The sequence below is a fragment of the Myotis myotis genome, unplaced genomic scaffold (assembly GCF_014108235.1).
Source record: "Myotis myotis isolate mMyoMyo1 unplaced genomic scaffold, mMyoMyo1.p scaffold_m19_p_10, whole genome shotgun sequence".
NCBI lineage: Eukaryota > Metazoa > Chordata > Mammalia > Chiroptera > Vespertilionidae > Myotis > Myotis myotis.
In genome coordinates this window covers 52131000-52157282 of record NW_023416314.1, presented here as the reverse complement: position 1 = coordinate 52157282, position 26283 = coordinate 52131000, and the positions used below count along the sequence as shown (strand labels likewise).

General features: G+C 36.2%; 1 protein-coding gene across 28 annotated transcripts in view; it reads left to right on the top strand.

The window, feature by feature from the left end:
• SOX6 (SRY-box transcription factor 6) overlaps positions 1 to 26283 on the top strand; it is a 368911-nt gene that overhangs the window by 232649 nt on the left and 109979 nt on the right. For 22 of the 28 annotated variants that reach the window (XM_036325513.1, XM_036325515.1, XM_036325526.1 and 19 more), the window contains one exon: positions 18333 to 18456. In XM_036325513.1, coding sequence (XP_036181406.1) covers positions 18333 to 18456 — 124 coding nt within the window. The remainder of the gene's footprint in view (positions 1 to 18332; positions 18457 to 26283) is intronic. The other 6 variants (XM_036325527.1, XM_036325528.1, XM_036325525.1 and 3 more) reach the window with 1 other exon arrangement.

The following is a 26283-nucleotide window of genomic DNA, read 5'->3' as shown; positions in this document are numbered from 1 at the left end:
AGCAGCAAACTCCGGCGTTAACCTATGCCGCCATCTTGGTTCTCCTATTACATTCTTTTTCTGAAATAATAATGTTTTTTCTATTTTATTATCTTATTATAATGAATTATATTGATTGATTTTCAAATGTTAAACCAACCTTGAATCCCTCAAATAAACTCTGCTTGAGCATGATTTATTATCCTTTTTATATACTGTTCCATTCTATTTAGTCACTTTACTTTTATGCTTTTTAAAAACTAGTACCCTGACCTTCAGGAAAATAACTCAATTTATATTTTGGTAAAAGCTGTCTTTGTGTTCTGTATTTTGCAAGGAATAGGAGGTGAAATGTTACAATTCTATTTCAAAAAAGTTCATGGTCTCCTACATTAAGAAAAAAAAGAATAATACCTTATTGATTTTAATGTATGTCACAGGCATACAAACTTGGGGCTGGGTAGTAGAGGATAAAGAGGAAGAGAGACAGTCATCAGAGTCACTGTTTATAGTATTGCCAGAATGTCTTTGTAGAAGAATGGAAATTTGCCTTCATCTTCGGTCACATTATGTAGATTTATGTTTAAAAAAAAATATTTAGACTAAAGTTGGGGACAGAAAGGGTATGTTTGTATTTAGGTTCTACCTTAAAGAATGCAGAAAGACAACTAGAAAAGAAAAATGAAAATTCCTGTACTAGGAATTAGGAGTGTTAGTTTCAATCTTAGCTGATTTTGACAAATTATGTCATCATGGGTAAGTCACATTATCTTTATGTGCCTCCTTTACTCCTTTATAAAATGTATGCTTAGGCCCATCAGTGATTCTAGACAAGGAAGGAGAGAGTATGTTCTATATAGTAGATCTCAAAAAGCTCACTAGAGTGCTGTGTCTAGGTAAGACTCATTGGATTATAAAGTCTCCAAATCTTTTTCCATCACTGAAAAATTTCTGATTTTATGATTTTATGAAATCAATAAACTTGGAGACTAATGACCTTGTTTTTAACTTTTCCTTAGCCATTCTCAAGTTTTGTGAACTTGACAAGTCACTTTTCCTCTCTGGGCCTTATTATATCTATGTTTAAAAGGAAAGTATTGGAAACATGGTTTTCTAAAGCCATTCTGGTTCCAAAAGTCTGTTGTTCTAAAGTTAAAGATAAATCTACTTATAGAATACATGTGTGTATATATCAAATGTGGCAAAGCACTCGGTATACTGAGATAACTATGGCTACATACGTATTTGAATGCATTCAGCATTTTTAAGAATCCTGGAAAATAAAATTCTAAGGCCCACACTATTAAACTTTTCTAATTTTAATGGGGAATGTAAATCCTTGATCATATGTTGAAATGCTAGCTTTCTGTAGTATCTGCCCCCAACTTGTAACCAAAAAATCTAAGACTTCTATATGTTTTTCTAGATTGTAGCTTTCCTTTATTATTTACAATCTGTTGTAATAAAGCTTCAAGGATATAGGGCATTAGAGCACCACATATTTAACTAGCTGGGGCATAATACATGATTTGAGTCCCTAATATTTTGTAACAGTGAGGTTTGTTTATTAAAAAAACCCCATGCTGTGACTGAATCAGTTTAATAGAAGCCAAGTTTGAACTTGAACATTCAAATGTATGCCCATATATCTTGGGCATATATCATATATAATGATGTGGGGTCTAGACATCTTTCTGGGTTTGTTTATGTCTGTTATGGATTCCCCTCATTATCCATAGTGTTTGAGGGAGACCCAATGGATTCAGCTAGTTTATTGCATACTTTCTATATTTAAGACTAACTCAGAGTTCCAAGTGGCACATATGTTCCAAGTTGGAAGATTATTTTCTCACTTTCCTCTTTTATGATGATGATTAAAGAAAAATAAAAATAAAAAGATTTTAGGGAATGGTGACATGTTGAGAGTGGCTAACGTTAATCCTTTGGCCATGTTTCAAATACAGTTTTATAATCTTTAAGTTTATTATGCTACCCTTCCTAAAATATTTTGACAAGTTTGAGCTATAGCGTCTGTTTTCTTATTTTGAAACCATATTGTGTATCATCTGTTGTTTAATTATTATTGGTTATAACTTTTAGGATTTAGTAAAGGTAGATAAAGACTTTAATCTTTAATTATAACTAATTTTACAGTATATATTTACACATACATACAGTATACTCAGAATGCTAGTGTTGAATAAGTGTACCTAAAGAATAGATTTTAGATATAAAGCAAACATTTTTTATTTGTAGTTCTATTGTTAATTTGAAGCAAGTAATTCATGGTCACTTTAAGTAGCAGCTTTCATTGTTGCTGCTGTTGTTAAAACCTCTCCCCTTGACACTTATTTTAAAGAAACCAGTATTTATTATATTTTTTATAAGTTGAAAAGCTATTTTTTGATCAGGTGAAATAAAAGAATCAAATAACATTATAAAAATTTGCAATAAATATTGAAAGAGGATGGATTGTCATGAGAATGTATCATTATGGGTATTTTTAAAGGGGGTGATATAGCACTTGCTATAAATATTCATTTGTTCTTAAATGTAGAAATATTCAGTGCTTAGGTGATTTTATGCCCATTTATGCTAGAAGGAACAAAAGAAACTTTAAAAACTGAAAGCATAAACATAATTGAACCACCCACTTAAAAGAGAAATTGGAATAGATGTTTTCCAAGGGAGAACATGCTTTCTGCGTAAAAAGGGCTAGTGTAACAAGAAGTCATCTATTCTTGATTTCTTTAGACAGCTAGAGCTTTGTGCCTTGTCTAGTTTCTGCGTTTTAAGAGCTTGTTCTGTGTAGCAGAAATAATACAATAAATGGGTTTAACCACATTTGTCTCAGCTAGACAGTCTGCTTTGTCAGAGATTGCTGGTACAACATAAACAAATTATGTGTGTATAGTGCTTTTCAATGAAAGCCTATCTAACAGAGCTGAGATTGTATTTCAGCAGCTGTAGATTTAATCTCCTACCTGTCAGTTAAAACAGGCATTTCCTGAACCAGATAAGGACTGATTGTAGAGGAGGGAAGTAGTCACAGCTGGACAAGGACCTATTGTTATTGGCTGATAATTTCTATGTAGATTCAATTTCTTATTCTACCATGGAACCTATAATCATAGTGCAGTTGTAAAGGAGCGAATCTGACCTTTTTAATAGTTAAATTAAGAAGAGTTAAAGAGACTCAAAGCTGGGCTTTGTGTCATTCGTATTTGGGAACTGTCATGTGGAGCTCAAAGGAAATGTCTATAGGTCTGATCATCATGGTTCTAGATCACTGTGGATGAGCTAATAGGGTAATGCAAATATACCTGTTTACATATTTGTAATTACATTTGTAGGGATTCAAGTTGTAATTCAAACTAAAGTAAAAAAATAAGTATATGGATAAATACTTTACCATGTGAGAAACATGTCATGGGACATATCTTTTTATTTGCTTTTTTTTTTTTTTTTGAGGGGGGGGGCAGTGGAGGTAGGGGTTTCCTTTCTTTCTCTTACTCATAGAAATTTACAAAATTAAATTGAACTTTATCAAAATTTGTGGTGTTGGCTTGGGGAAAATATCTCTCTACATTTGGTTAAGTTGTTATAATATTTTTCTGAGTTCCATGTGTTCCAGGTCATGAATGGGCACACTGATAGGCTGGTCCTTGCATTTATACTAACTTGGTCAGCAGCCTACATCCACAACTCTTCAATTTTCAGTTTAAATTTCAATTTTTAGTTTTTATAGCAATTTCCATTTTTCAAAGAGTTTTTTACATATATCACTTGATATTTATAAAATATTTGGAAGGTAAGTATAACACTGGGGTTTGGAGGTGATATTTGCTGAAGTGTAAAGGACAGAATGGGCAGTGATCAGGTCAAAATTGTGGATATAAAAGACAGCACTAAAATTTTTAAAGCCAGCATTAACCTTGGTTGCTTCCTTCCTCCCTCTTCTTCCTTTGCTTTCTTTATCTTTCCTTTCATATTTTTATTTTCTTCCCACTCTTCACTTCTCTTCCTTTTTCTTAACATATTGTAATTAGGGCAAAGTTACTACTACTTTGTTTTTGTTTTTTTTGGTGGTGGTACAGAAGATTGGCTAAGATTTTATATTGTGCTTACCTTAAATCTAAGCCAATCATCAAGGACTAGGTAATAGTGTGTTTTAGATGGATTATGGTAAAAAATTAATATCTTAATATAAAGGATAAAGAAATATTCAAATTTCTAACTAGGATTTCTTGCTTTAAGAATGTGTGGAAAATTCAGTATATTCATTTTCCATTTTGAATTCTGGTTTGTTTATTTTTCTATTGACCTGACTGGGCCAGTAGACCCTTCCATTTATTTTTGGGTTTGAGTTTCTATTCCCTTTCAGCTGTGATTGCATGAGTTATTCCTAATCATTCTTATTTTAAAAATTATTTTAATTTTAAAAGTTAACTTATTTTCCAATTACAGATGACATACATTATTATGGTGAACAACATAGTGATTACACATTTCTATACCTTAGGATAAGTCTAGTAATCATCTGCTTGTCTTAAATAATGCGGTTGACGTGTTCTTTGTAACAGCAGAGTATCATGAGAGGTGAATTGCTGCAGCATCTGACTCTATTGTAAATTCCAGTTTCATTTGGTAGATATGACATTAGTCTAAATGCCAAAAAAACTAGAGAAGTTTAAATTAGCTAGTGTTTGAGCTGGTTTATATATATTAAATTTTCTACTGTTCTGATCTTTACTAAAAGTTGATTTTTTTCCATAGGAAAGTTGGCATAGTAACTTGAATTATTTTAAATACTCCTGTTTTCCCCCACAGAGACTGGATTAAGGATTTACATTTTCAGTTTCTTCAGTAGGCTTCTCAGCTGCCTAAAATTTTATTAAAAGATATAGTATTTGGGGAAGAGAATTACAGGGAGGCCGTGGTAGCCTCCTAGATTTTATTATCTTACTAGAGGCCCGGTGCACAAAATTCGTGAACTGGGGCAGGGGGTGGCCCTCAGCCCAGCCTGCACCCTCTTCAATTTGGGACCCCTCAGGGGATGTCTGACTGCCGGTCTGACATCCTCTCACAATCCAGGACTGCTGGCTCCCAACCACTCGCCTGCCTGCCTGCCTGATTGCCCCTAACTGCTTCAGCCTGCCAGCCTGATCACCTCTTAACCATTCCCCTGCCAGCCTAATTGATGCCTAACTGCTCCCCTGCCAGCCAGATCGCCCCCAACTGCCCTCCCCTGCAGGCCTGGTCCCCCCAACTGCCCTCCCTTGCCAGCCGATCACCCCTAACTGCCCTCCCCTTGTGGCCTAGTTGCCCCTAACTGCCCTCCCCTGCAGGCCTGGTCCCCCCAACTGCCTTCCCCTGCTGGCCCAGTCACCCCTAACTTCCCTCCCCTGCTGGCCATCTTGTGGAGGCTATCTTTTGACCACATGGGGGAGGCCATCTTGTGCAAGGGTGTGATGGTCAATTTGCATATCACCTCTATTATATAGGATACTCTTCTCCCCTATAGGCATGACAAAGTACCAGTGTTTGAAAGTGATGTGCTTCTTGTCTCATATGGAATCACTGGACAGGTCATGTTTTTAATCAGTTAGTTAATCAATTAGTTAATCAGTCAGATAATTATTTTTTGCCTGTTGTATTTGCAGGCACTGTCCTAGTATCCATTAAGAATATGTCTGCAAGATGGTTTCTTCTACTTTAGTAGAGAGCATATGTAAGATGGGAAAAGGCCATGATGATCCCACTTTTAGACTATTGAAGTAGTTTCTAAACTGGCCTCTCTGCTTTCATTCTTGCTCTAGTCAAGTCCATTTTCTTCCCAGCAACTAGAGCGATCTTTATGAACCGAAGTCAGGTCTCATGCCACTTCTCTCTCTTAAAACCCTGCAATGACTTTCCATCACACTCAGAATGAAATCCACACTTTTTGCTGTGCTCTGCAAAACCCGGAGTGATCTCCTCTATGCCCATCTCCCTCTCTCTCTCTCTCTCTCTCTCTCTCTCTCTCTCTCTCTCTCTCTCCCTACTACTCTCTTTGCTTTTCCTGTGCTGGCCTTACCAGCTCACTCAACCAAGTTACTGCTCCATTGGGTCCTTTGCACTCACATGCCCTCTGCCTGAGTTGCTTTTTTCTCAGATAGTTCCATGTAGCATTTTCTTAGGTCATTCAACCCTGCGTTATATTATCTCCTCAGAGAAGCCTTCCTTGACCATTCCTAACCAAAATAACCCCCTCCATTCCCTACAGTTACCTCCCACTTTCCACCATATACCCCTCATACTCTATCTCTATCTCTAGCTCTATCTCTATCTCTATCTGTATCTGTATCTCTATCTCTATCTCTACTCTCTGTCTCTCTATCTCTAGCTCTACCCCCTCATACTCTATCTCTATTCTTCATAGTATCTGTTATCAACTGGTATTTATTATACTTATATATTTGCTAAATATATATATATATATACACACACATATAGGGTGTCCCAAAATTCACACAAGATTTGAATTTTGCGTGAGCATTAACAACAACAACAACAAAAATAAAAGCCTAATTTTACTTGATTTATTGAATCAGATTCTATGTGCCCTTTGATTTCAATCCCTTCAATTTGATAAGCATTACCAAGTACCAATTATGGCCCAGGAGCAGGGACAATGAAGACCAATGAAGACCACAGCTTTGCATATGTGCCAGCAAAGCCGTGGAGGCCATTTACCTGATGTGCTATTCCATACATAACCCTATACTGTATACTTTATGAATCAAAAAATAATTTACAATTTTTAATTTTAAATCTGTGTTTTCTATCAAAATTACTTATTGAGTGAATTTTGGGATACCCTATACATATATATATGTATAAAATATATATGTACATACATATACACCTGCATATATATCTACATTCATTTGTATATTGTCTGTCTTTCCTAAGAGTTAATGGTAGGGAATTTTATCTGCTTTTATGTCCCCAATGCTTAGAATAGTGGCAAATATTGAAATGAAAACCGCTAAATAATTCAACACAGTATGTGCAATGTAAATTTTGACAGGAAGGAAGAACTTTATACTTCTTCATAGAATTGAATTTGAACTGAATTTGAGCTGAACCATGAATTATAGGTCAGGTTTGGAAAGGCAAAAAAGAGAGGAAATATCATTCTAAGTGGTGTGAACAAAGACTTAGAAGCTATCTATAATAATAAAAGCATAACATGCTAATTAGACTGGATGTCCTTCTGGACATCCTTCCAGATGACCTTCCGGATGTAGCCAGGGCTGCAAGGGAAGCCCGAGTCCTGGGTGTCTGCCAGCAGCCAGAGGGAAGCCCAGGTTCCAGGTGCCAGAGGGAAACCAGTCCTGGCAGTCAGGGGAAGGAAGGCCTACTCTTTCATGGATTTTGTGCATTGGGCCTCTAGTTGAAAAGAAGAGGAGAAAGCTGGTAAAAATAAATAAAAACATTTTAAAAAATAAACTATTTTCTAATTGCCCAGCTAGTGTGGCTCAGTGGTTGAGTGTCAACCCACGAACCAAGAGGTCATGGTTCAATTCTCGATTAGTGCACATGCTTGGGTTGACAGCTCGATCTTCAGTAGGGGTCATACAGGAGGCAGCCGATTGATGTTTCTCTCTCTCTAACCCTCTCCCTTCCTCTCTCTCTCTCTAAAATCAATAAATATATATCAAAAATAATTAAAAAACTATCTTCAAATAAATGAATACAGTCGATTTTTGTATTTTCATACTGACTTTTGTATTTTCAAAATCAGACATGGCATGCTAAAAGAAAAGAATGCTATGATGAAGTATCTTGGAGGAGATGTTTATTTCCATTGCCTCAATTGGAAGATTATTAATGATGAAAGTACTTCAAATTGATTCAGAAGTTTTAGGTTTAACAAAATCGCCAGAGTTGTTGTGGCTTAGTTTTGAACAACATAGAACAAAAATTCTTTAATGTATTTATGTAACAAGTATTCTTGAGTCCCTACTCTGTGTAAGAGAGACTTTTACTAAGCCCTGAGGAGGTACAAAGTCTGCCTTAAAGTTGCTTGTGCATAACTTTAACAAGTCCTGTAGTCAAAGATGTAAACCTGCGTTTCTGGAGGAGGAATTTAATAATTGAACTCTGGTCATTGCTAACAGAATAAGCTTGTGTAAAATACTTCAGGGGTAAAAGCCAGATTGCCTTCATTACAGGTCAAAAGTTTACGAAAGGTTTATATCTGAATTTGGTTGTTACAAAGAAAGGAATGCTACATTCTTCACAAATGTTACCATCTTTATACCACATTTACGCAAAATTAAAAAAAATTAATTTCCATCTTGGCAAAACACTTTGACCATTGTGTATTTAATGGGGTTTCCATTTGAGAACAACAATCATTAGTCTCTAATATGTTTCATACTTCTGTGGAAATAAGACAGGGTAGAATAAGAAACATTCATCTTCACTAGTCTTTGGAAATATCCAAAGTAATTGACTAGCTCAGTCTTCTGTGATGGCCTGGTGACCACTAACTGTGACTATTTGCATAATAGTCAACTCTTCACTTCTGTAGTGATAACTGTTTGTATCTGATTAAAATTAAGACTGTTTTAGTTCTCTTGACTTTTCCAGAAGTTGCAAAAATTGAGATTTGCTGTTCTGCTTTAACCAAACAAATGCACACATGGGGATAACAATATGCTGAGTTTATGCAGATTTTACAGCACGAATCTGAATAAAATACCCACTAATAGATCCTTAAGGAGTAATAAACACACATGAATTTTCCTTAGTTGCACTTTAAAGTGATTTTAACATACTACTAGACCTTAACAATAATATTTAATTGACAAGATTATGCATTTGTATGGATTGAAAAGGTAGTAGATATCTAATTCCAAATGAATCATAAATTTTACTTTTGCATAACATGTTTTATTAATTTCTTTATGGCCAGGATATCCTACTTCTCTCCTGGTGAGCGTTTCTTAAAACACAGTAAGATAATTTAAACACATTTAATTAACATTTATCATCCATTTTATAAAGTAATCTGACTTTTGTCCTCATAAATACTCTCAAAAATTTTCGGAGCTAAGGACCATAGGAAGACTATCGAAAGACACCTAATGGAATTTTTGTTATAATTTAGTTTAGTTTTGTTTTTTAAAGCAAATCTTTCCTTTCTCTGTTGACCCTATTCCAAAGTAAGCTTACAAACTGATAATTTATACTACTGTGTACGTGAAAACAAACCTAACCCCACTACCTGATAAAATAAGGCTATGGACTTCTCCAAGGTAGCTTTATAGTCCTAGTGCCTAGCATGGTACCGAGCGGATAGCGCTTGGTGCTCAGTGAATGGATGTTGAATATTTGAAAGAAGACAAGCACTACTGATTTCTCTTATGTATTAACTGTTTCTTGGGAACCTAGGAGGTCATTGTATATGTGTGGAGTTCTTTATTTCAGTGAGTAAGAGAACAAATAAGTAAGAGATACTGAAGTACGATTACGCTAATGCTAAACCTATGTCCCTTTCTTTGAGAATTCAATATTTAAACATACAAATAAATGGGAGAGACTATAATGATGTTTGATTACTAATGATTCTGGTAGGTTAATGAGATATTTACCCATTAGAAAATGCAAATAGAAGGAATGTATACAGTATGTTGAGAATATGAAAAAAGGAGTTATCACAAAGGTCAGGATTGGTTCTTTCAGGGCTTACGTTTCTCTCTGAATATAAACCTAAAGAAGATTTTTTAAAAATGTGTACTATTATCCTAATAGATGAAATCACTGTGCTCTTACTGTCAATGGTCATTTCCCTCCTGTGTAACCAAGGAAGGGAACTGGGAAGTGCTAGACTGTGAAGCCGATTTGAAGTAGCTATCTTAAAGACCAGTCCAGTAAAAAGCATTGCTTTTGTTTGCATGTATTACTCTTGGAAGTGAGGGCAGAGACATAGTAAAGCTGGGGACAAGATGTGTCTTTTCCATTCCCCCCTGTGACCATTTTAGGTTTTCTATTAAGTATATTTAATAAGTAAACTACTGGAATGATTTTCCCTTTTTCCTTTAAATTAAATTTTCACTGAAGTATATAATATACATACATAAAAATATGTATCATAAATGTAAAGTTAGCTCTCATATTCAAACTAAAACATATGACTTTGAAAGATTAAGGCCTGAGTTTTTTAAATGATGCCTTTAAACTGTAATATCTTGAATTTATCCTACCTTTTCAGGGGTTTTCTTGTTCCTTTAGTGAGGATCTTGAGAAGAGTGGTGGCAGCAGCATGAAAGTTCTAGGAAGAAATTGCATATTAAAGGGCAATGATAACAATGGTAACAAAGTAGTATATTATCCTTGTTCAGGTTGGGGGAGTTGGGGAGGGAGAGGGGGGGGGGAGAGAGAGAGAGAGAGAGAGAGAGAGAGGGAGAGAGAGAGAGAGAGAGAGAGAGAGAATCCTGCTATCAACAAACAAAATCACACAAAGCAGGACCCTCATCTAGGTGCAGTTACATTATTTGTACAATGTATATTTATTGGATTGGATGCTGGTGGGAAACATCTGAGAAGATGGGACTCTGTCTTCTCAAATATTTTTAAAAAGCTGTGTCCTAGAATTGTTCCTGATGAAATTTCGGTTTGATTTTCCTCCTGTTAGAGCTAACTAGATTCTCTAGGAAGCAGGGATTTGCTCTCCTCCATTAGCTGCAGCAGCCAGAGGTTTGCTAAATAAGACAAATGAAAAACAAGGTGATATCAAGATGTATTTAAGTCATTCTTTATTTTCTTCTGAAATGAGAGCAGCTACAGTTTTGCATCTTTTGCAGCTGCATTAACAATACTAACCTATGGAAATTAGTGCTTAGAAAACCTGTGCTTAGGCCCTAGGTGGTTCTCAGATGGATCAATTGAAACAAAATGCCTAGTATGTTTTTAGCCCTATGATAAGAGCAGGGAGGAAATATAAATGGCACAGGCCACTCAAGACACTCATTTTACCTGGAGTGAGATGATTAATGGATTGAAACAATTAGTGAATACTAGGGTAGGACGTATATAATATAAGGTTCCTTTGTGTACTTCAAACAGGTCAACCACAAGAAGTTCAGTGTGTTGACGAACTGCATTATGCTTTCTAAGGCAGGCCAAAGAAGAGTCTCAACATATTAGACAGATTTTAACAACAACAAAAAGTTTAAAATTAAGTGTTTATAGTTAAGGCACTATTTATCCTATCAAATGAGACCTTTTCCTTCCTGACTCTACAGAGGAGCTCAGTATGCACTTTTAGACAGAAGACACCTTCCTGACCTTGAAGGCTTTCATTGTAAGCTTTCTGGGGCCTTTATTTCTTTCACTGTAGACACTGAGGCTTTTACAGTGGTAACACTTTACACAAATGACTCAGCTATTCTTTGCAATAAAGAATATGGCCTTTAAATAATTCCCTTTCCTTCCCACCTTTTCTGTCTGTATTCTCCGCCTCTTCCTCTCTGACCACTCTTTCTCACTCCCTATTTTCTATCTCTGTCTTTCCCTCCTTCTGTCATGATTTATAAACATTGGATACACTTCTTCCAACTGATTAAAACAGCTTACTCCAATGAAACCCCATGAGGAATGATATTCTAGAAATAAAGCATGAAAAAGATCTTTGCTCACTGGCTTTCACTCACTAATAGACATTAATATTCTTATGATTTCCAACACAAATTCTTGTTTCCCATCACTAAAAAAGTTAGGTAATCTTCATGAAAGAGAAAACGAGTCCCCCTGAGTGTGTTTGCATATTAGCACGTAGCCAGGTCTCTGCCAAGTCGCTCTCTGACTGACTGCTGCAGATGCTCTTTCTCAAGTATTCTGAGTCATATCTCTAGTGCAAGTCTTCAGGGACAAACAATAGCACCTGTTCCTCACAAGATATCAGGCCAGTTAGCCCATTCATGTATCTTTAATGAAGCTCTGGGGCAGATGGCAAAAAATGGCATCGTCAACAACTTAGCACAGAGAAAACAAAGGGGATGAGTGTTGATGCAACAATTCTGTTTTAGAAACAGGAAGAGACAGAACCTAAGTGTTTCACGTGCATCTGCCGCTGTCCGCATTGTCTGAACGACACGAGGAACACCCAGGCAATTAAAATCCCCTGGCATGTACCCTATTTGATCAAGAATGTGTCTCCTTCCTTTCCAAAAGGGAGCTGCTTTGGTGAGGGACTGTGGAAGGTTAGAATTAATGGACAGTTGTGATTTGGGGCGTGCACTGTGTTCCTTCCATGATGCACTGACTGAGCTTCACCTACGATGGGTTCCCAGTTTCTCATTAGTCATTCATGTGACATATCCAGCCAGTTATTGCTGACTTCCAGAGCAATAAAAGTAATGCAGTTTCATACTCAGATATATTTTTGTCCACATCAAGTTTCACTCTTTGTCTTAACAAAATCTGTTTTACTCCTTTATCTACAGGATAATTACCAAGTATCTGTGAATTTGTGCTAAGGGAAAGATACACTTTCAAGCAAAAAGGATGCTATTTTGAATTTTTGATAACATCTTGGAAAATACATGCGGAGACTGGCCATTCTTTGATGTAGCAAGGGGAATTCTATTATTTTTTTATTCTTTAGTAAACTATTTTTGGAGGTTGCTGTTTCCAGTGTGAGTGCCTTTCCTGGCATGTTACCAGATGGGAAAATATGATGGTGGGATGGAAAAGGAAAGGCAGACTTACATTCTTCAGAGCAAGGTGGGGGCTTTTCTGTATCTTCAAAAGTCTTTATCTGCCTAAGCACTAACACTCAGCCAGTGAACTTAATTCAGCTTCCATAGGAGGAAAGTACTCCAGGTGCTTATGTGTTTTTGTGTAGCCACCAAGCCCTCTTATCTCTCCCCGCTAACTTGCCCTTGTTTTCTATTCCCCACCTTCAAGCAATAATATTCTAGTAAATACAATGAATGGACAGCTATGAAAGGGGGAAATTATTGCTTTAATTTATACTTCCCACTTATATTACAGCCATGAACCGCTAAGACAGGGTCACCTTCTGATATATGCATTGTTTGGTGACTTGTGTGTTGTGCAAACATTATAAAGTGTAGTTACAAAACCTAGATGGTATAGCCTACTACTGTAGTTGTAAGTGCTATACTTTTATACACCTGGCAGCTCAGTAGGTTTGTTTACACTAGCATCAAAACAAGCATGTGAATAATTTGTTGCTGTAGACATTACAATGACTACGGTGTCACTGGGCTATTAGGAATTTTCCTGCTCTATTATAATTGTTGTTATGCAACACATGACTATTTGCACCGGTGAGTTGTACTGGTGAGTTTTCTATAACAGATGGTGGTTGGAAGTATTCATAGACCTCCATTACCCTTACTAATTTTTAAGACAGATGATTCCTTTAAAATAGTATCACATTGGGGAAATCTGGATAAGATTGTTGGATTATATCAAGGTCAATACCCTAGTTGTGATATTGTACTATAGTTTTTCAAGATGCTACTATTGGAGGAAAATGGGTAAAGGGTACATTGGATTTCTGTGTATTATTTATTACAACTTTGTACAAATTACAATTATGTTTATAAAACTTCCAGTCAAATAATTGTTATCACAAAGAATTATATTCCTTATCTCAGTGAGGTTGGTTTAGTAAGAAATGACTTTAAATGGGACTTAAAAGTATAGACTTTGAGCTGGTTTTACCTGGGACTTGAATCCTGGCTCGACTACTTTTTAATTGACCAAAGTTACTTAAACTCTCACAGTTTTGTCTTCCTCATTAAGTGACTGAGAATAATAACAGTAAGTACACCATAGAATTTTGAAGATTAAATGAGATAGAGCATGTAAATCACTTTCCCTGTGCTGGACATATAGGAAACACTGGAAAGGACTAGTTGCTGTGATTATCATTACCACTACCGTTACTTCTGTAAATAGAGCTAGAAATGAGCTTTCTATCATCTCTCAGCCTAGATTCTAATTGGCCACTGGATATTTTGGCTTGTGTTTAATAAAGGGCACTTTGAATTTTCATATCATTGTTTTACTTAAAACAAGTTAAGGAAAATTTTGTCATTTGGAGCTAAATGATCATTGCTAATGAATGTATTATAATAAATTATTGGAATTAGTTACAGTAGATTTATGATCAAATTGTCCTGGGCGCAAAACGAGAGAGAAGACGAAAGAGACTGAAACTAAATAAATATAATAGCCATACTCCAACAGTACACCTCTGAACATACAATTGTTTTTAGTTGCAGGGCTCCAGATTTTTCCTACCGAAAGTGTGTACACATGTGGTTTCCCCTGTTTTCTATTACTGAAGTCCATGTGATGCAATGGAAAAAGCCCTGGATGGGGTAATTAGCAGTTCTGGACCCTAGATCCAGCTTGGTCATCCAGTGTAAACCCAGGCTTGTATCTTTTATCTTCTCTAGTCACCTGGTTCCATGTGAGGTTTGATTTAGATTAGTGATTTTCAAAGAGTAGTCCCTGGACAAGCAGCACCAGCTTCACTTCACATGGGGATTTGTTAGAAAAATACACTCTTAGGCCCCTACCTCAAATCTACTGGTTCAGAGACTTTGAGGGTGGGGTTGAGCAATCTTTGTTCTAGCAAGCCCTCCAGATTCTGATGCACACTAAAATCTGAGCATCACTGCTCTGGATTATGTTAGTCTACATTTTAGATAGTTGGATCCAACCCCAGAGTTTCTGGTTCATAGGTCTGGGGTGGACCCCATAATTTGCTTTTTTAAAATTCTCAGGTATGGCTGATGCTGCTAGTTAGGGACTGTACTTGGAGAACTACTAGGTGAGATAAACTCTAAACTCTGTTCCACCTCTGAGTCTACTATTACTATTGCTCTCCCTATGCCTTCTGTTCCCCTCCTTATTTACTTTGACCCTCGTTTTATTGAAACTGCCTCTGAGCTAATAGCATTGAAAATCTAACACTTCCTACCCTGTAGAGAGTGATGGACAGAAAGGAACTTCCTTAAACTATTACAGCTTATGTGAATATGAAACCCTGATAGCTCCTTGGCATTAAAAAGGACCTTGGATAGTTTACTTAGTTTTCTCATGTACATAGCTAGTTACAAAGGAAATATCTTCAGGCACCAAGATTCAAGAATTAAGGTCTGATGCCTAATTGCCATTGATCCCTTATGATCCGAAGAGCTTGGGCACCGTGAAAATAAAATTATGTTTTCCTCCTAAGATGCTGCTTAATGAATAATTACATCTTCAAATGATCCCAGTAATCCCACCTCTTCTTTTTCAACGGTTTCTAGATACTTGGGATGGGATAATGCTCTGTGAGGTGTGGTATCTGCCGAGAACATGACAAGCCCTGGCCTGCCAAACTGAATTATTTAGTTGGCTCATGTTTTCTTTTTTGAATTAGAATTATGCATAAGATCCACTGTTTCTTCTTTTATCAGTAAGTTGATAATTTTCTAGTACTGAATATTCAAAGAGCAAAGACCTAACGCTTACTGAGTGCCTATTATGTGCCACTCACTGTGCCACAAGCATTACTTTCCTTGTCTATTAATCCTCACAATAACCATGTAAGGTAGTATCACTAACTTTGCTTTTTACGTGACAGAATAGACTCAGGAAGGTTAAATGAGTGTTCAAGATCACACAGCCAACAGAAGGGCAGTGTATAGATGTAAGCTCGGATTGTTTGGCAGTAAAGCCTTTGTAGGCAGAGTAGATAGTGAATAAATTATGTGTCCAATGGATGAAAGAATGACTAGATCGCATTATCTTCCTAATGTTGACTTTTAAACAACCATAGAATTATCAAGTTGCAAAGGGTGTATAGGTCATTATCTAATCAGGATTTCAGTTTCACATGTCCTTTCAAGAATTTCTCACATGTAGGTGTGCAACCTTTACTTGACCACTCTAGGGAAATGGCATACACACTCTCTTTCATCAGTGATTGTTGGATTACTCATTATTAGAAAATTCTTTGCATTAAACTTCCCTAAAATCTCTTTCTTTTGAAAATAGTTCTGCCCATTGTAACTGCTCAGATTTAATCTGGTTCATCTTCCATATATCATTCCTTCAAACATTTGAATATAGCGTATCTTTTCTATTCCAAGCTAAATGGCCTCCATTTTTTTTCCAGCTACTTTTCAAGATCCATCACACATAATAATACCTTAATAGCCATGGTTATTAAGGTGGTTTATTGGTTGGAGCATTGTCTCATGCACCAAAGTTGCAGGTTTGATTCCTAGTCAAGCCACATGCCTAGGTTGTGGGTTCATTCCCTGGTGGGGTGTGTACGGGAGGCAATCAATTGGTTTTTTATCACCTCTCTCTCTCTCTCTCTCTCTCTCTCTCTCTTCACACACACACACACACATAGTGGAAGCATATCCTTGGGTGAGGATATAAATTAAACAAACAAACAAATAAATAAAATGTAATAAATGTCTGTTAAATGACAGAAGGGAAGATTAAATAAATATGATACTTAGACTTCTCACTTTCTTGCTCCCCTTCTTTAGAGTGTGAAGCATCTGTGCTATGTGCTGGGTACGTGAGAGGACCATATTTCTAGGAGTAGATGAAATGCTTTCCTTCTATATACTCTTGCACTGAACAATAGTCACCCACAAAGAATACCATGTTTTATTTTCTGACGTAGAACAGTGCCCTCAATGTTGACATCTCAGATTTGCATCAGGTCACAATCAGCTGGGGTTGGAAGCAAACTTAGTGTTTTTCTTCAGGGTTAAAGGCAAGACCTCGGCACTAGGGGATCAGCTCCAATTTAAGCAGGCTAAGTTTGTACTCTAATGTACAAAACTTGGGCTTACCTCAGCTAAAATGGGAGAAATCGCTGCCTAAAGCTAGTTTCTTTCACGCCCCACTGGCAAGGTAGTAATTGCACAAAGACCTTTTTATTATAAGTTGATTTTCCTGAGAAATGAATTCAGAAAAATACTGTAAAGTGTTTATTTTTTGCTTGCCCTTTATTAACCCACATCATAGGGCTTTCCCTAGAGAAAAACTGTTGGTAAATGAAACCTCTTAGACCCACACAGAAACATTTTGCACCATGTCCCTGGCTGTGGAGGGAACAAGGACAGGACAAGGCAAGTTAGTGCTATTTAAACAGGGTCACCAGCCAGTGTGTGGATTTCTGCCTGAAAAGAAGATTTAGGAATTTAAACAGGGGAAAGGTTTGGGGCTGGTAGAATTAGTGGTAATGGTTTATATCTTAAATAGAAATTAATGTAGCCTTTTTGTGCTAGTAAGGAGGCCAAAAACCCCGTTTGAACTAAAAGATCATTGCTGTTAATACACCCTAGTTTTGATCTTTATATAACAAAAGTCCCGTAGTTCAACTTATAGAATCAGGCCCTGAAAGCCAGGACAAAACCTTCCTGTGATGCTCTCGAGAACCAGGGCAGCATGCCTGGAGGAAAGAAGGGAGCTGGGAAATTAAAGTGCGATTTCCACAGGCATGATTCTGTCATAGCTCTCACTTTCTTTATATGGAACACAAATACTGATATAGAGAGTGAAGATTTTCTATTTTGCATTTTTGTGCTCTTTGATACATTTATTGAGGTCAAATGAAATTTGATGTAGTAGGATTTATTATGAAATGCTCTCTGAATACAACTCCATAATTACTGAGCTACATGGTAGTGCATAAAGCTGTAAAACTGCTTAGCCAGACAAGCAATTTATATGTTACATCGAGGTGTGTATGGCAAAGAATATTAGTTTAATTGGGAGCCAAGATGTAGTAGCCCTAAATCTGAAGAGCTATATGTTTAACATAATGCCGTGAGGCTTTGAAATAAGATACCTAACTGGGGAGACACAGCTTTTGGAATACATAACAATTAGACATTATTTTCTGTCCAAGGATACTAAATACTGTTTTCAAAATAAAGCACAGAATGCAAAACCGGTGTAAGGGTAAAACCTTTAAACATTGTACAATGTAAGAGGCAACTTGTTTCTTTGTTTTAAAAAAGGAAAGAAAATAAAGGAAAAATAAAGTTGAGATAAAAGAAAACCAGTAACTACAATTTAGTGGAAGCAGGGGTGAAGCAACTTCACAATGAGGTGATGTTCTTGCTGTGCTAATGGAATCTAAGAGAAGGGACTTGTGGAATGTGGCCCGAGATTTCTGAGGGAGCATATTTGGAATGAGGTTGGAGGTGGGTGGCTTTTTGGATACCCACACACCACCAGGAGTGAAAAACAAATACTTCTTGGCGTACATTTGCTCTCTGTCTGATCATAGGCTCTCTTCTGTTTAGCAGGTTCAGGGTCACATGCCTCCGCTCATGATCCCAATTTTTCCACATGACCAGCGGACCCTGGCAGCAGCTGCTGCTGCCCAACAGGGATTCCTCTTCCCCCCTGGAATAACATACAAACCAGGTAAGTAGAGAAGAATTTAACATTCTTTTGGAAATGCTAAAATCCACATGTTTTTGCTTAGTAGTCACAACAAACACAGGAGCACATGAAAGAACTATGAGTACAAAGATCATGAAAGCTTATTTAAAAGTAAAATTAGAACTGGGAAGTTAATTGGGAAGGTGACATGTTAATAAACTAATTGGTTGCTAAAAACTTTTACTTTCTCTTCTTCCACTTGATTTTTTTTTTTTGTTCATAGATAAAATGCTACTTTCCTTGGGGGTGATTACACATTTTTATTAGCTCTGTCTCATACCTTTACTGTGAATAATTGTCTTTGGTTACCAATGCTTTCCTCCCCAAGAGCTTTTATATTCTGGCCGAGTGGTCACGTACAGTATAAAATGTTGTTATTAGTTGTTGTATGATTTCTCTTGGAAGAAAAATTAAAACTGGATTGATTTAATTAACTTACCATTAATAGCTAAAATTCTTTTTGATGTTAGTCTAAATAATGAAACATTCAGTAGTATTTTCTCATTCATCTTGGAACCTCAAAAAACAGGTCACATAACCTTGCAGTGAAATATGTTTTGAGATGATTTAGCAAATGTTATGATTTTTCTTTATTCCTCTGAGTTTACTGGACTCCTAGGGAATTCAATTAGGGACACAGAATGGTTTGAAGGTTCTTTCAGAGCCTCCTTGTAAACAGGGCTTTAAATGTTTAAAGATATGTTGCCAAAGGAATCCAATGTAAGAAGATAGTCAAGTAAATAAAAGTCAACCTTAATTTCATTTGTGCATTCTTTGTAAGTGACCTCAGCTCAGAAGTAGTGACCTTGTTCTACTCATTAATAATTTCTGTGTCAAGTTCTTTTTAACATATTAACCTGCTTATATTACCCACCAAATCTGTGTGTAACAAATCTGAGTGTAGCAGTTTCTTTGTGTTTGGGGTTTACAAAGTGAACAAAGGTATTTTAATATGTTTAAAGCACTAATAAAATATAAATCACTCTACTAAAATGCATGGTAAGAAAGTTTACTAAGTAGCATAAAAACAAACCTGGTGAATTTTGATACTTATTTTAACTGTTTGTTGCTATTGATTACTCTTTTGCTCTTGGTCGAGTACACTCTTCCTTGTAAGGAAAGGTAAGATGTGTGTCAAAACTCAAAGGATTTAAAGAATAGAGATGTTAAGGGACTGGCTAATTTAAGGACTGACTTTGAAAATTCTTCAGATAAAAAAATGGCAATCCTTAGTATTAAAGGTTTCTGGGCACCTGAGTGAAAGACAGTTGTGGTATTCAGATTGCTAAACATTGGTTTTTCTAGAGCAGAATTTTCAGAACAAGTTATATCCCCTATGAAGTTGAGATTCGTATTAAGGACAGGAGTATATTTTGTCAGAGAATATGTTTCTGTCAGTGCAGTGTTTCAGTCCTTCTCTGTTCTCTGTAAGTATTTCTGAACTGTTTCTTCATCTTGAGTATCTTTGGAATGTTGGTGTAAACTAAATTTACTGGTTTATCCTGAATCTGAGTTTGTCATCTCTCTACCAATCTTAGAATCCTTTTAAATGAACTATATGTGGAACTCTCTATTTAATTTCAGTGTTTTTAAATTTGAAATTCTCTACACTTCAAAATCAGGTATGAGCCTTACTTTCTACTAGACATAGATATCAACATAGTTAACATGTTGCCTAATTTTGTTAAAATAACGATGACATTTTTCATGAGGACAGATATTGTTATATAGTCAATGAAGTTGGACCATTTTTTAAAAGTCTTCTCATATAGCATCAATGAGATTATAATATGTAACTAAGAAGAATATAGAGATTTGGACAATATTGTTCAGGCGTGAGTTACCTCCCTCGAACCGCATATGTGCAGCACTGTGTAGTGTTCTGGGGAAGCAAAGTTGTATTTGATTATTTTGGCTAAAACCTTTTGGTTAAGGCAGGACAGTAGATTTGGACATTAGGACAGTTTTTAATCCCAGGCAAGGCTGGTGATAAAAGTATTTTCTGGTGACTCCTAAGTTATGTCAGAGAAATTAATTAAGCAGAACTCTATATTCTTTTATTTGTTGGCTAATCTAGGCTTTACTGTATATAAAAATTATACTTAAAAAGAATTAAAATTATATGTTCTTACACTATTAGTAGAGAAATTACATATTCAGGAGACTTAACCTATGCAGTGTTCTTGTCACTCACCTGAATTTGGGGAGGAGGATTCTGGACCAGAGTCTGAATTTGGACCAGAGCCTGGAGTAAGAAAACTTTTTTGCTATAAACTGAGCTATGGTAATTTCACTTGAAATACACATGAGACAATGACTAAATTTTTAGAAGAGAGGAACTTTGTCACATATAAAAGCTGTGCAATGATCACATAACTTTATATTTTGATCCTCTAAGCAAGAGGCTGAGCAAAAGCTACCTTGTTCTTCACAAATTACAAAATAAAGGACTCTCTTTTTTCTCCCTTTCTACCTTCCCATAACCTAAAACAATTCCAGAGAGCTTATGCTGCCAGCTGATTGAATAATCGTCTTGATTGCTAGACAGCCAGGCCCTCCCCTCCTTGGGGTGATATTCACAGTGGAAGTTGTCTGTTTCTGAACCCATATTAGCACAATCTAAACTAACATATTTAGGGCTCTGGGACTTCCCCTTCAGATAGTTTGCCCATCACTCTGGGCATTGCAGGGTTCCTGTGCACAGTGAGCAGCAAGCAAGCTCTCCCACCTCGCTGGCTTACTGAGGAGTGTTGCCCACAGGAATTGTGCATGTTGATGAACTTTCCCTGTATTCCTACTTTTCTGAGACTATTTTTCCTATCATGAACAGTTATTAGATTTTGTCAAATGCATCAATTGAGATGATCAAGTGGGGGTTTCCCCCCTTTGTTCTATAAATATGATGTATTACACTGAGTCTTTTAGATGTTGAATCACTCTTGCATTCTTGGGATAAATATTACCTAGTCATAGTGAATAATACTTTTAATATGTTGTTGGATTCAATATGCTAATATTTTGTTGAGGAACTTTGTATCTATATTCATAAAGGATATTGGTCTGTTTTTTGTGTTTTTGTTTTCCTGTGATGTCTTTATCTGGATTTGGTATCAAGGTAATGTTGGTCTCATTACTGAATAGTTAGGAAGAGTTTCTCTCTCTCTCTCTCTCTCTCTCTCTCTCTCTCTCTCTCTCTCTCTCTCTCTCTCTCTTTTGTTGAAGACTTTGGGAAAGATTAGTGTTAATTTTCCTTGAATATTCAATAAAATTTACTGGTGAAGCCATCTGATCCAAGACTTTTCTTTGTTGGGAGGTTTTGATTACTGATTCAATCTCTTTACCTGTTATAGTTCTGTTGGTATTCTTTATTTTTTCTTGAATCCATTTAGGTAATTTGTATCTTTCAAGAATTTGTCTGTTTCCTCTAGATTTTCTAATTTGTTGGTGTACAATTGTTATCTAATGCTTCTTTTTAATTCCTTTGTTTCATTTAGTATTTATTGAGCACCATTTATTAGTCTATAAACATAAATAATAAATTTTATGTACTAGTAAATAAATGAAATAAACATTTATATAAAATAATTATATAAGTATAATGTATATTCTAAGTTAATTTTCATAAAAATTCTAAGATAAAAGTAGCATTATTTCTATTTTGTTAAAAGAAAACAAAAGTCAAACAACCAAAGAACTTGTATTCATATACTAGCATTCATAACCCATGGACACAGACAATAGGGTAGTGAAGGCCTGGGGCAGGGGCAGGAAGGCTAGAGAGGTCAATGGGGGGGAAAAAGGGGTCAGATATAATACTTTCAACAATAAAGATTTAAAAATAAAAATAAAATAAAAGATGCTCCTTGAGAAAAAAGAAAATCAAACACATTGATTAACTTTTCTAAGCACTCCCATTTAGTAAAAGGCGAAAGATTTATGCGGTCTGAAGAGAAACCAGAGCATAAGCACTCCCATTTAGGAATAAGCAGAGATAGAATCCAGACTGGTTCTCTGATTTGATATTTTATGCTCTTGTGGACATGGTCTAAGTGTGGATGACATTAAGAAAAATCTGGTGTTTGCTTTTTCTGTAGGAAAAAATGTGATTTATATGTATGGGGTTACCAAATGACATCTTATAGAGCTGGGATTTCTACCATTTCCAGAATTAAATCATAGGTGTGTAACCACTGTTGCTGGAATACTTGATTAAATCTATCTACTTGAAATTAAAGCATCTTAGTTTCTTCATATTAGTGTTCTAATTTGTAAATTAAAATGTTGCAGTCCAAGAAGAAAATATGTTCATCCATGTAAACTAACCTGGCTTCATGGAGATCATTTTAACTGTTCCTCCTTCATATATAGAGCCTATATCATTAGTGAGCTAATATTAAGGCATAAACTGAGTGGTATTATAATTTCATTTCTTGCAATGGGGGTGGATTTATATCAGTTCATCGACCCTCACTTATTTAATTGCTATTGTGACAAATTCCATGAATTTTTATATATTGGTCAGAGGAGTGGATGCATCTAAGAAATAGGTAAAGAAATTAAGATTGATTCTTGAATCTTAGCTTCTTTGAAGGTATCAAAAACAATGCAGATAGCCTGGAAAGCATGGCTCAGTGGTTGTATTGACCTATGAACCAGGAGTTTGTGGTTCAATTCCCTGGTCAGGGCACATGCCTGGGTTGCAGGCTTGATCCCCAGTGTGGGGCATGCAGGAGGCAGCCAATCAGTGATTTTCTCTCATCATTGATGTTTCTCTCTCTTTTCTTCTCCCTTCCTCTCTGAAATCAATAAAAACATATTTAAAAATAAACAAACAAACAATATGCAGATACTCTTAGGAAAACTCCTAAGACTCCTAAAACTCAAGGCTCTTCTCATCATTGGTCTATTCCAGTGATGGCGAACCTATGACACGTGTGTCAGAGGTGACATGCGAACTCATTTTTTTTAGTTGATATTTCTTTGTTAAATGGCATTTAAATATATAAAATAACTATCAAAAATATAAGTCTTTGTTTTACTATGGTTTCAAATATCAAAAAATTTTTATATGTGACACGGCACCAGAGTGAAGTTAGGGTTTTTCAAAATGCTGACATGTCGCGCTCAAAAGGTTCGCCATCACTGGTCTATTCTTTAATGAACAGAGAAGGAGCAGTTTAGCAGGAGAAATAAGAGTATGCTTGCCAAATTTTTTTGCCCAATTGTCCTCAGAACAGATGGAAGGTTTTGTTCTATTTTTAGAATTCTAAAAGTGTCACCCATTACCTGCTAACTTTTGCTGTGATGTGATGTTTCACAAAGATAAATTCAGATAGATGATGGCAATTTTTTAGAATATAGAGGAAGTGTAATATTTTGCTACTCTGAATACATACATCCAGGCAAGATGCAAAGTGGTATGTCTAAGTCTACATTGATGATAGTGATTGAACTATTTCTATATTGTAGCAAGAATGACGATAGCTTATAAAAATGGAATCTATATATAAGTTACTTGGCAACTCAAGTAATTTGCCATAAACCTATGATGCCACCACAAATTAATCTGTGAGATAGTTAGAGTCGTGTAGTCAACTTTTCTTCTGTTTTGGAGTGTGTAGAGTAAGGTGTGAGACTTTGAGCCAATTAACTGAGGAATCTTTGAATCCTGTCTCCCAGTTTAATGTATCTCTCTTCTCTACTCCTCCCAAGCTCTTTAAATGATTCCTTAGTAGGTTAATATCTGAAGTGAATATCTCAGAAGACCACAACCATCCCAGTCCCTTGTCTTTCTGAAGAATCAAACTAAATGGGCAGAATTTTACCTGTGGGATTTTTGACTCTTTAATGAAAGTGGAATTTCTATCTGAATTACACAAACTATGAGTATTCTTGTAGGAGGTAAACTGAGTCCTAGTTCCCCCTCCTCCTGTATTTAAGTCTTAATAAGTTTTAGCTTCATTTCAGTTTCCTTGAAAATTACACAATGTACTTTCTGTCATTCAGGGACTCTTGCTGTGGAGTTACTTTGATTTCAAAGGAATGTTACCCAGTGTGACAAGTGAAACGAATGTTAGGCAAATGTCCCATAGGTTTTAAGTCCTGTTTCGTATTTGTACTGTAATCCTCAGGTAAAAATAGTCAGTTGGAAAATCTAGAAGGCTGGAGAGATGGATTTGCAGAATGGGCATTCTTTTCCAGACTATCTCTTGGAGGTTGTCTTCGTACACTAGAGGTGGCAGGAGCCAGAGTACGGCAGTGCCTAAAGCCAACCTGTTCCAACAGGCTTCATCTTCCTTTGTACAAATTTAAAAGAATGGGTGCTCACGCAAGCATTTCAAATCCAGAGACAAATTTGAAAAAAATTGCTACAACATGTTGACTGATTCCTTGCCAAGTCAGCCACTGAGAACTTTTTCTTGATCAACTCTTACACAGAGGAAACAAAAGGGGGTTGGGGAGAGCACGTAACTTTGTTATAAAAAATTAAACTTTCCAACACCCTAAATCCCTCTCCCTCTTATATTTTCCTCTTCTACTTTTATAATCCCCTCTTTCCTTAACCCTTATCTTCTCCCTCTCTTGACTTTTCCTTTTTCTCTCTCTTCTAATTATTTTATGTGATAATCTCTGTTGCTCTAATATATTCATTTTTACTTTTAATATCGATACAATGATATGTTCTGGAGAAATAGCTTTGCAAAGATTATATTTAGACATACAGATTCAAACCGGCAGCAAAGTTAGAAACGCTTTAAAAATAAGCTTGTCAGCAGTAGAAAGAGAGCTGTTTGTAGCCAGCAGGTGAGCTGGAGAGTACTACAGGGTGTGGTAGAGATAGTAATAAATTAACTAGCAAGCCAAAAACTATTAAAAAAAATCAGCTATTTCATAGCATAGAAGCATGACAGCTATGAGAAAAGGAGTGCCCCAGGGAATTCTTTTAGAGTTTGATTTTTTAAAATATGTTTGACATGAAAAATGTTTTAGTACAAATAAAGCAACTGGTATTAAACTTACAGGGAGGGGGGTTTTGTGGTTTAGAGTTAGTATGAATAATGCATGATATTTAAAGAAAGAATAGCTCTAAAATGTTCTGGGAGGCAGTCCATGTTGATAGTTGGAATGGTGATTTTTTCCACCCTATTTTTGAAGCATCATTAATTCAGCATCGTTTTGTGATTTTTTTTAACGTGATCAGATATCAACCAAAGCAATACTATTTGACTTAGATAGGAATATTCTTTCATCCGATAATTTAGTTTAAATATCAAGGAGATCAGTGGAATTATTTAAGCATAAAGCGACAGTGACTTACTATAAAAAATAATTTGGCCTAGTTAACTTTTTTAAAAAGCTCATGCAGCACTGCAAACCAAAATCAACCTCATGGAAGGGGAAAAACAAGATCAGATATTTTGAACATTACTCCATAGGAGACCAGCACAGCATAGTGCTAGTGAGTGCATTGTAGCAGCGCTCGTATGCAATCAGAAGCCAATTGTTACTGGACTGCACACGAGCACACACTGTGCTCAATGGTCTGATGAGGTATTATGGATATGATGCAAAGAGACTGTGCAGATCAGAAGCTAACAATTTGTTAAAAGTGAAAGTGACTTAACATGTACATTGGGCCAGCTGAGCAGCACTTTGTGTGGCAGGCAGGATGCGTCCCAGGGAAGCAAGGGCATCGGGAGGCTCCAGGTATTGGTGTCCATGCAGAAAAAAAACAAAGAGGTTAGTTGCTTTCCAGTTGACTACCGCTGTTACTGCGATTCTTTCTACACCGTCTCTTCATTATACATT